Consider the following 12,130-nt stretch of genomic DNA (forward strand, 5'->3'; position numbering starts at 1 on the left):
ATATCAAAGTGGGTGGTATTACAGAAAAGCAGACAAATTTAGCTCTACAATGACACCAAAAAATCTGGACTTTCAAGTTGCATTACCAAATACAAAAAGGAAAACATAATTTTTGAGACCCAATGTTTTTACACCAAAAATTTGCCAGTTGTCAGTTCCAGATTTAAGATTTTTTGGCCTAAGATTGCACATGCATTGAGTAAAATAGCCACACAACATCAGTAACACAACTAGATAGCCAGCTAAATGAAAATCTCTTGAAAGCAGATGTATTTGAATGTATTTAGAAGTAACCCCCAAAATGCATTCCCTATTCCAATTTCAGGCAAAGATGACAAAAATCTCCTGCAGTTAATAAGTTAAGAAGTTTTCTGTTTTTGCTTCTTTGTAAACTTTTCTGGGAAAGTTCTGCAACATCTTTACCTGATATCATCTGCTGATTTTAGATGGTGAGGTTTATCTTTCTTGGGATTTTGGCAAGGTTTATGCCTTTACCATTTTGTAACCCTTCTTTTGCTTAGCATGCATTTGCCAGGATTGTGCTGATATGTTAATAAAGGTAATACACAGAATCTCAGACATTCACACACAAACAATGTTTTCATGTCAGCCATTTTCAAACCTCATAATAACAAATGGTTTGAGTATAGGATTTTGTGGTGTTCAAAAGATATCAATTTCTGTAAATATTTTGATTATGATTTATTGTATCCAAGTTATTGCTTATGTTAAAAATAATTTTTTTCACATGTGCAAACATTCTCTGCAATCATGAAAAACTTAGAATGCTTGGCTCAAACTTTCATTGATTATTTGGTCCAAGTTTGTACCCAGCAATACAGCATGGTCCCAAATAATGTCATGTAATTTCTTGGCAGTTATAGAAACAAGAGAGTCATGTGGGCTTAATTTTATTCACATGGCTGACATTGGTTATATAGTGACATTTAACAGCTATTGGAAAAACAAGAGAATCATGTGGGCTTAATCCTACTCACTTCTTTTTGTTGTTGCTGTTGTAGGGTTTAACGCCATTTTTCAGCACAAGATAGGCCCTACATGGCGGCCAGTATAAATGGTGGAGGAAGAACCCAGGAAACCCCAGAAAGAACCACCAACCAACGAGACGCTACTGGCAAGCTTTCTCACATACACACATTGGCTGAGAGCCCGAGACTCGAACCCATGCAGACAGAGGTGAGATGGCAGTGATCCATCTATTCACTTGTTCAAAATTGGCCTAATAGTGACATTATCAGCTGCTGGCCAAGTAGTCAATGGGTTATTAGCAGTAACTATATTTGATGGCAGACTACCATCTTTGATATAAATCCAAGAACCTGATGTCAGCATTTCCATTTGTTCAATTTGATTGAAGTCTACAGGCATTTAGTTGGTTTTTTTTTAAAATTGCAGGTTTTTTTAAAAAATTCTTTCTCTTTGTAATGGAAACAATATTTATAGGAACAATAAATGGCCTGCTCAAGAATGCTCTCCATACAATCTAACTGAATTCTGTTTTTGTTCTGGAAATGTCATTTTTTTAATTTTTAGTAACTTTGGTCATATGTGAAGGCTGAGCAAAGTCAATTAGTCATAGCTGTGAACAGCAGCCACCAAGGAAGAAAAGGCAAAAATGGCCTTTTGCAGACAGGTGACATACTATGGACCATATAGCATCAGCATTACCATTAACAGTACTTTGGTTATTATTATACATGTATTATTATTAACAGTAGTGGGGGCCCCGAGTGGCCGAGTGGTCTAAAGCGCTCACCGTTACGGATCACTGCCATCTCACCTCTGTCTGCGTCGGTTCGAGTCTCGGATTCGGCTAATGTGGTTATGTGAGAAAGCTTGCCAGTAGCTTCTCGTGGGTCGGTGGTTCTTTCCGGGGGTTTTCCGGGTTCTTCCTCCACCATTAATACTGGCCGCCATGTATAGCCTATCTTGTGCTGAAAAATGGCGTTAAGCCCTACAACAACAACAACAACAACATTAACAGTAGTAATATACTACCAAGATACATGTTGTTAGTTTAGCTATTTTGCAAAATCAAGAAAACTACAACTGTGTGTATATATATATATACTCATTTATCTCTCTGTCTCTCTTATACAGACTGCTCCAGTGGCCTAGTGATTAGAGCGTTCACCTCGGATACAGTAGGTCATGGGTTCGATCCTCGGCCAAGTCATACCAAAGACTTACAAAAATGGTACTAACAGCTGCCTCGTTTGGCGCTCAGCATGAAGAGGTTAGTGTCAGGATAATGTGACTGGGTGGGACATCATGCTACATGTCTGCGACATGATGCCCCAGTGCTATATATCACTATAAACTGTCACACTGCAGACATCATAGCGATATGACTGAAAAATTGTTAAAGCTACGTTAAAAATCTAGATCACACACACAAACACACACTCTCTCTTACACTCTCAAACACTTTTATATCATTATCAGAAGAAATGGCTCCTAAATAAAATTACTAACTGATAGATTAAGCTCTTGCTCAAACTCACTGAGACCAAATGACACTTTTCTTTTGTTTGCAACCTTTAATGATTAAGGAACGAAATGAAGTTTCATGGGGCTATTTTTACTAGCACCATAATTTTAATCGAAGTTTCCTCTTACCCTTCTCACTTCATTTTGATATTTGGATATTTATGTCAGAGTGTATTGTCAGAGTCAATTGCCTATCAAAATGTTGGAATCTGCCACCACAAAACCAGATTCATCAAGCAGAGAGCATATGTAAATGCGATAGTACAACAACACCATCCTTGACATGTGCTCTGTTCTTGATAAATCTTACTTTCTCCCAATTGCTGCAACAGTGACAGGTTTCTGGTTGTTGTTCTTGGAATAAATATATTGAGAATTATGTGTCCTTTCATTCTTTACAAATAGTATGTGACTTTCATTTGATATTTTTGAATTTTTGTAAAACAACATTGGAAAGGGGTTTACTGTTGATATCGCATGACTATTGGACCTCATATGTCAAGGACATGTAGGTTGTGAGATTTTTGTAATTAGATCTGTATTTGGTTAAATCTGTATTTAATATTTTGGGGGAAAAACAAGTGTAGCAACACAAATAGCTTCATTTACGATATTCTTCCAATCTATCCACAAACTGTATTTGATAAAAATCCATTCATACTGTTTTATCAAGACACTTGACCTTAAAATCAATGCCAGATTGTGTAAACTACCAACATGTTCATTGGAATGCAATCAAAATAAAGTCTTGTCCAATTCACTTGCATATGTAAAGATCTTTACATTTATAAGCTCAATGGGGGATCAAAATGCAAACATTTACTTTTGATTTAACTGTAATGTCATTTAGGTTTTCAAAATTCTTTCACAAATATGAAGATATGTTCATGCTTTATCTGTATGATATTTAATGAGAATCAATTAAATATTGCAGGAAATGTTATAAAGTGAAAACTCCATGTCAATGTCATTATCAATGGGAGATAACAATGTTCAAAATATCTGCCATGTTGACATGTTGGAGGTCAGATATACACCATTTTAATTCAGAACCAGTTGCATATTGCTGTTGTGTTTAAGTGAAAACTCAAGATAATATCACAATCCATTCAGGAGAAGTAGTCATAAAAAGATATTCAGGCTTGCATGACATTTTGGAGATGGATCAGCAAAATTTTAATTTAGGAACAGGTATATATTCCACGAAAGAAGTCTTTCTCATCTTTGTTTTTATTTTATATTAATATAGTCATCCATGGAGAATGAGCTCTTATGAGATTTTTCTAATTTTGGAATGTCATATTAGTACTGGTTTCATTCAAGAACAGTTATACATAGTGAGGAAAATAGAGTAACAAATTTTCAGGATGGCCTCCACTGATCAGCACTGTTTTTGTTTAGGGTCAGCTCAATATCACTTGAAGTCTTTTAGTGAAAAGCTCATGCCTTTATGGCCATTTTCTGAAGTGAGGTTTAAGATGATAGTAGCCACATATTGCAGGTCTGATCAGTACCATTTTTATTTAGAACCTATAATGTATAAAACAAGTCATTTAGTGCTTGCTATAAGTATTATTTCTGGAGAAGTAGCAGTAAGATTTTCGACAGGGTCACAATGGTCATGAAAATGGAGGTCTGATCAGCACCATTTTCATTCAGGAGAAATGGTGATATGAAGAGTTTTAAAACTGCAAGGTGATGATGTTGGAATGTTTGACTGGCATTATTTTGATTTAGGACCAACCAGACATCATAAGAAATATTTTAATGAAAATTCCGCATAAAAAAATGACCATCCATTCAGGAGTAGTAGTAATGATGGGATTTTCAAGGCCATACTGCTGGCAATAATGAATATTAGACTCTCACTATTTTCATTCTTGACCAACTAGTGCAACAACAAGTCCTTCTGGGAAGACCCATGTCAATCATTAGTATTTGTACAGCCTCCCATTGTACCCCATACCAAATTTAAAAGTAAAAAGCATGAAGGATATTAATAAAACACAGAACACCTGGTCATTTCATTCATTAATTTATAATTTCTAACCTGATGGTCACTGTTAGATTTTTAAAATTGGCAGGAGTGTACAAGCAAACAATCTATTCCAGAGTTGCGAAGTATTAGCAGGATTTCAAGATGGCCACCCTAGCTGCCACATTGAATGTCTAGGGGTGCTATTTTCATTTAGAACCAAGCAGACATCATAAGTCTTAAGGTGACAAATTGTTGATACAGCCATCCATTCTGGATTAGAGTAGCTGCAATGAATTTCAATTCGACAGCTGCTGTGGTGGCCATATTGACATCTGAGGGATACTATGTTCATTTAGGTTTAACTAGACTTAAAGGAAGTCTTTTAATGACAACCACCACGTCATTATGATCATCCATTCAGAAGGTGTAGCCACAAGTGTTTATGAATCTAACTGTGACAGTAATACTAAATATCTGAAGGGAACCATTTTCATATTAGGACCAACTAGAACTTACAATGAATGTTATTTGTAAAGTTTCAGGCCAATTCTACAAATACTTTAGGAAATGTAGACGAAAACTGTGGCAATGGATGGCCAATGGACAGGTAACAAACAGAATAGGGACAACAGGCCATCATATGATCTCTTCTGGCCTTTGACCAGTATAGCTAAAAACTGCTGATTGTTGCTTACCCTTGGACAATCTGCACCTTGTATTGACTAAATAAATGTACATTACTGATAAAATCTGCATGAAAATGATTTATTTATTTCAAATATTTTTAACCAACGTCCTGCATTTCCAAGCATTATCTTATCCATTTCCACTCCAAAATGAACAGCTTTGCTAATGTTAATCCCATGTAAAGTGATTGGAACCCATAATACTTCTTGGTAATCTTGATCAATTTCATCCAAATGCATGCTTTGATGCTGGATGAGTTTATTTTTAGAAAGAGTGAATAGTAAAGTCCAATTTTGCTAAAGGGTCACTTAGGGAAATAGCTGAAGCAAACAGATTATTAAACAGTCCAGTCATACAATCAAAAACTGATTGATTCACCTAAAACTAGATGTGCACGAGGGTTCAATGCATTCAACAAATGTCCGAGTGACAAGTACTGCGATGTCATGGTATTAACAGTAGCTAAGCCTTTCAAATGCAATTGAAATGACAACAATAGAGTTTGCATCAAAATGCAAATGGCTGGTTTAAAACTTAAACATTTCACAGAAAGTAATTATTTTCATGCATGTTTTATCAATATTTTAGAGAGGAGTCATGGATAGTGCCTAGTATGATTTCATAAATTTGCAAGTTCAAGGTACTGAAACAGCTCAAGTAAATATCATGTGATCCAACAATAATACTGGTGCTGGTAAAAGCTCAGACTGACCTGATTGGCTAGAACTGGAACAGCTAATTTAATTTACTGCAATTGATATTTTGAAATTCAGATGATTCATTCATAAGTTTTGTATTCCATTCTAGCTACTGCCTCTTAGTTTACTATATATGTGAATTACTGTGTGGAGTCATTTATTCTTGATACTTTTACTGATCTAGGATGCGATATTGAAGGGCTCGATTCATTTATTTAATATTTACTTCGTTGGAATTGCAGAGCTGTAACATTCACTATAAAGATATCTGGATAATAACAACTGAAAAGATTTACTGTGAAACATTCAAGGACATTTGGATTTAATGGTTCTGTTGGATTAACCAATTCTGGAGAATGAACAATAAAATTTTATTAAACTGTCCACTATGATGGCTATAATGATTGTCCTAGCAAGACGATTTTCATTTAGGACCAACTAAACCTCAAGATGAATAAGTATGTCAAAATTTTCCAGGCAATACTCCAGATAGTTTATGAGGAACAGCAATAACAAACTTGTGCTAATCTATGGACAACAAATGGAAGGTCATCGCAAATGCACTTCAGTAAAGCTAAAAGCTAAGAGTCACAAGAATAACCACAACCCTGTGTTTATGCAAAGCTGCACTGATGCTGGTCAAAATTCAAAGAGATCTGTGATGTTCTGAAATGGTGACTTGTCCCCATAATAATGTTAGGAAATTTCAAACATGGACTCCATTTTTGCAAAACTCAATCAGTGTTTATAAGTCACATATTCCCCAACTGCAGATGAAGCATCCAAAAGTCCATAAATGTCTTAAAAATTGAATCCATGCTTTAATAGCCCAAAAATAAGATCAAGTCATCAACATATCAATACAAATATGTCTGCCAAATTTAACTAGACTTCCTCAAGCAACTTTTTAATTGCACAAACAAGGTTTTCAGTTAAAAGATAGCAATGTCCAAACAGAATTTACCTGGATTATATTTAAAAAAATGACATCCAGATTATCCAGCATCATCAGTTCTTATTAATACTACTGTACACATATTTCAGTGATGTCATACACACCTAGTTGATCCCAGGATCTGAATCATAATATTCTAGTCATCAAACTTTTGTAAATTTATAAAAACCAAATAAAAGAGATATAAAAGTTTTACAAATTAGGTCTTATATACAGTACTCCCCCAATATAAGACTGTCCATGACCATTATAGCCACAGAGTATATTGCCTTATAGTGAGACTGCCTTATAATGAAGTACATCATATAACATTTTACTACCAGTAAATGTAATAGGATCAAAACCCATATACACCTTTTAAAATGAACCATGTTCTAATGAAGAACATTACAGTGAGGGAGTGATGTATGTTACCAAAACCATGTATAACTTCAACATGTTATGATAGATTTTAGAGTTGCTAAACATATGATTTGTAGAATAATGAATCTGACTTACTACTGCTGTTCTCTGCTGGAAGACTGTGGCGACTAGCCCGTGTCCCAATTCTGGCCCAACTACTACCCCTTGTCTGCTGTTCTAATTCAAATGCCTATAAAAAGAAAAACTCTGAAGTTGGCTGTATTCTGTTAAGCTTTCTTTCATTCAGAACAAAGTTGTGCAAATGTTTTTTTCTATTCTAAGCAATAAGTATGGCAGATCAGCATTGTTTCTTGAAATGTTAAATGCCAATAACCTAAGACATTTTCTATTAAATTTGGTCAAAATCTGTTTTATTCTTTTTTTAAAGTAACAGCAGCCATGTTTGATGGGAAATTGTCATAACTTGCATAAACTTAATATCCATTCATACCAGAATGCTAAATGTCAAATTCTTTTCAGTGGTTTTTAAGAACTCATTTAAAAGATTTTCTAATAATAGTAATGGCAGTCATACATGTTGGTAAATATTTGTACAAATTTCAAGGCCTTTCATGACAGAATGTTTTCAGTAATATCTTTGTAAAATTCTGCAAAGCAGTTCATGAAAAGAAGTAATTTAAAGTGTCTTCTATTTTTAGAAATAGTGTATATATTTGATGGTGGATTGGTATAAACCTGAAATGCCTTTATGCCTGGATGCTTTCTGTCAAAACTTATCAAGTTTTTAAGAATGGTTTAAAAGAAATCATTTAAAGATTTTTAAATGTTTAGTAATGGTGGCCATGCTTTTGTTGGTAGATCAGCTTTTTTTGTACACAACTGAAAGCCCCCAATGCCTGGATGTTTCTTTCAAATCAGGTAAATCTTTGCTAAGCAGTTTTTTAGAAGTCATCTACAGGTTTTTCTATTTTGGTAACATCAGGCACATTTTTTTGGACAGATTGGAATTGTCTGTAAATATTTCAAAGCTATCATTGCCACTGTTAAATTTCTGTTACACATTGTCAGATTTTTTAAAGTGGTGTTGACAAGAGGGCATTTGATGTTTATTCTATTTGTAGTAATGGTGGCCATATGTTTTACGGCAGATTGGAATTACTTCAAAAATTGTAAAGGGCATAATGTCAAAATTCTCACAAGAAGATGAAATGCAAATTGTTAAGTGGTATTTGAATGGATCACAAATGATGGATGATGGACCATTCCATAAACTCACTGGGCCCCATGACCTGATGAGCTAAAAATACAGCTATGACCTCTATTTGCAACAAGTTTATTTGCTGACTTCCATGTTTCTCTTCACTTTTATTTCTGAGTTACATTTGTTGTAATAACATCCATAAACTATTATTAAACTGGTATATCTTTAAAAAGATGAAGTGGTATTTATTTGATAGTTAAATGCTGTTTTAGAATTAAAGGCATGTGCATAACAGAAAGCGATTTTTTCTTTTAATTATATTTGTGAGATATTTGAGACTTCTGTAAGGTCCCTTATGTTAAAGAGTAATCAATGATGCATTGTGAAATATTTTAAACAAGAGTTCCAAGTGGGCTTGAATTTGGTCAACTGACTAACAGCTGCCTAACAGCCAAATGCAATAGCAATTTGATGCAAAATCTGGATAACAGGATGCTTTCTGCTGAAATGTATTCCTGTGTTGTTGACTGCATATGTTGTGAAAACAAACTGAAGGTTTCACTAGCTTTCCTATAGGATGGCACATCAAAACATTTGTCCAATACTGAATGAATCTATGCCAAAATGCTTTATGTAAAAGTTGGTCAAATTCTGCTCAGCCATAGTTTCTGATAGGGTTGCATAAATGATTGCTACCTTTCAGAAGTAGATTAGCATCACAGTACACATCTGAACACCTGGATGTTTTCTGTAAAGTTTGCCCTCTTGAGCAGTTTTTCAAAAGATGTCTAAATGTTTTTCTATTTTTGGCAACAGTGGTCACATTTCATTTTTCCAACATTGGCAGTATTTCACGCCAAATTATCATCAACTGAATAATTGTAAATTATCTCTATACCAGAATGCTTTTAATCAAAGTTGGTCAAATTTAATTCAGTATTCAGCAGATACTTTCTATCAAAAGTGATCCAATTCTATTCAGTGGCTGAATTTTGTTTTCTTGATTCCTGGGTACAAGACTTTTGTATCAGCACACAACTAATATGGTACATCTTATGCTGTTCAGTACTTGTTTACAAAAGTAAATATTTTTTCTGTTAAATGTCACTGTTTCAGTTTTCTACAAGGCATATTATACCTTATTATGATTCAACTGAGACTCAGTCCACTACATTTTTCATCTGTAAAAATAGCTGGGTCCAATGGTAAAAACTGCAGGACCTGGACATCAGGCTGAAGTAATTTTCAGTCTCAGTCCAACTCTATGTTCTTGGGGAAAAGGCAGCTTTATTTGTGTTTAACTTTTGTCCATGACTGTAGATTGTAAGGGTCATTTGTGTGATTTGGATTTTTAATGTAGCTTAACAATTTTTCAGTCATATTGCTACGATGTCTGCAGTGTGGCAGTTTATAGTGATGTCTAGCACTGGGGCATCATGCCGCAGACATGTAGCATGATGTCCCACCCAGTCACATTATCCTGACAGCAGGCTGACCAGTCCTAACACTAATCTCTTAATGCTGAGCACCAAGCAAGGCAGCTGTTAGTACCATTTTTGTAAGTCTTTGGTATGACTCGGCCGGAGATCAAATCCACGACCTCCCGCATCCGAGGTGGACACTCTAACCACTAGGCCACCCGAGCGGTTCATTATGATTTGTAAACATGTTTACTTGGGTTTGAGATCAAGATCTAGCCTTGATTATGACATTAGAAGGGTCTAAAAGCAAACTTTTCCATTAAGATGAATAATCTTTTATTCAGAAAATCCTACTGCGACATAGGTCAAGTAGGGATGTACATAAGTTTGAGATCAAAAAGGTTATTCATTCATACTCTGTGAAATCATTTTAGTTGTGTTTTGAGAGGAATTATTTATCACTGGAATTAAAAAATGCTCATTGATTTTTTGGACTAAAACATTACTTTGGGATTATTGTGAATTTCATTCAAGGACATTTAGGATTATATTTTTATCATAAATCAAGACTGCTGGCACAGAGCTCATTCATGGATATTGGTATATCAGCACATTCAAGACTCAGAATTCATTTGAAACACTCAACAGTTTTGGATTTGTGATAGAACTTTGTGGATTATTTGGGATTTAACTCACAATTCTCTAAGTCCCTCATAAATTTTAGTTTTATAATTTAGAGAATTAAATTATTTGTTGATTTTACTAAACTTGTTGGTTTTGCTTCTTTCTGTTTTTTTGTTTAAGACCATAGAGTCATAACAATTTGTCTGTGGATTTTGAGAAATCAGTTTTTGATGGATGCTCAATCCATGGCAGACATAGGGTGACAAATGCTTTCTAACCATCCCCCTTTCAATTCTGCAGTATCTTTGGGTTACAAATGCTAAATTAAATTCTAATATTTGTAAATCAAGAAAGGCACATGACATTACTGTTATTAGGGACTTTAAATTTAAGTTTTGCCAAATATTCTTGTTTGATTATTTTTTTTGCTCCCTTAAAAACAGTTATATTGTGGGGGCACTGTATCTTGCAGAATCAGGCAGGAATCAAGTAAATATCTACCTATAACAGCTTTAAAAAAAACTGAATGAAAATACTTGTTGTAGTTAAGTAGCAAATTTACAATTAGATATGTGATAATCTAACCTGCCAAACAACATTACCTGTACTGTGGTCAGATCTTTTTGGTAGACCACAAATCTTACGTCTGTAACTGATGATAATGGATTATCCTTGCTGTAGGTAGATATATGCTGAAACATTTCCTTAGCAACGAAATCTTTTGGGTAATTCAGAGCTCCTGTTCCAAGGGCTGGGAAAGCAATACTTGCAAAACCATTTTTGTTACATTCATCCAGGCATTTCCTCATCAGTTCATGAAGCATCTGTAATAAAATGAAAAGACTGTTTCAAAAGGTTCCAAAATTTAGGCCAGAGATCCACAGACCTTTCAGGCTAAAGGCACTTCAGGCCTGGAACTGCAGCTGATGAATGGGGTTGTTCATGCCTCTGATCTTTGGAGACCATCATTGGGATTAAACTGCCAAATATGGGTTCCATGTCCAGCTGTGCTATACCCCTTACCTTAGTTGAGTGAGTAGCAACAAAAACTGATTATTTTTTTTCATCCCTGAAGGCTTTGAACAAAACCCCCTGAAACTGTCTCCAACAGGCAAGAATCGTCATGTTTGAAGATCCCCAATGCTTTGAACAAAACTCCCAAGGCAGAAAGTGGTTTATTTACCACCTTTATCAAATATCAACATTTCTTTGCCTAAAGACACTTGATGAAGAGAAGCAACCAAACAATTGGCTCCAAAATCATTCAAGTCCATTAGACTAAGAATAAGTAGTTCATCATTCTCTCTCCACTGGCATGGCTAGAAAGGACTATCTATGCCCTTATCTCTCCTTGGAAATGCAGACTGGTATATTCCCAATCAATGCTGGAGGCAATGACTTGCATTCCTATCCCTTTCCTTTCATACTGAGGCCAAAGTAGGGGCCAGAGAGGGCCTACAACCTGCCAGGTCTGTCAGTCAAAATAGAAACGGAAAACTCATCCATAGTGCCAAGGAGGGAAAATAAGACATTCCTAACTCAATATCTGGTGGCACAAGCCTCCAAATCCCATAGGAACTGAATGAAAAAATATGAAAAGAGGGTATTGACCCAGTTCCGATCACTAGAAGGAGCAGGTTACTCCCTAATAGCTATTGAGAAACCAGTTTTTTCTAGCAAAATATGTTTCTG

General features: G+C 35.1%; 1 protein-coding gene across 1 annotated transcript in view; it reads right to left on the minus strand.

Moving 5' to 3' along the window:
• The window catches only part of LOC149773324 (protein mono-ADP-ribosyltransferase PARP14-like), a 60,815-nt gene extending 49,559 nt beyond the window's left edge, over nucleotides 1-11,256 (minus strand). The window contains exons 1-2 of the mRNA XM_089946460.1: nucleotides 11,041-11,256; nucleotides 7,328-7,421 (exon numbers count right to left, since the gene is read on the minus strand). Of these exons, the coding sequence (XP_089802586.1) occupies nucleotides 7,328-7,421; nucleotides 11,041-11,247 (301 nt within the window). The 5' untranslated portion in view covers nucleotides 11,248-11,256. The remainder of the gene's footprint in view (nucleotides 1-7,327; nucleotides 7,422-11,040) is intronic.
• Between the last annotated feature and the right edge of the window lie 874 nt (nucleotides 11,257-12,130).

Source organism: Sinohyriopsis cumingii, unplaced genomic scaffold, assembly GCF_028554795.1.
Source record: "Sinohyriopsis cumingii isolate HCF-2022 unplaced genomic scaffold, ASM2855479v2 utg000673l, whole genome shotgun sequence".
NCBI lineage: Eukaryota > Metazoa > Mollusca > Bivalvia > Unionida > Unionidae > Sinohyriopsis > Sinohyriopsis cumingii.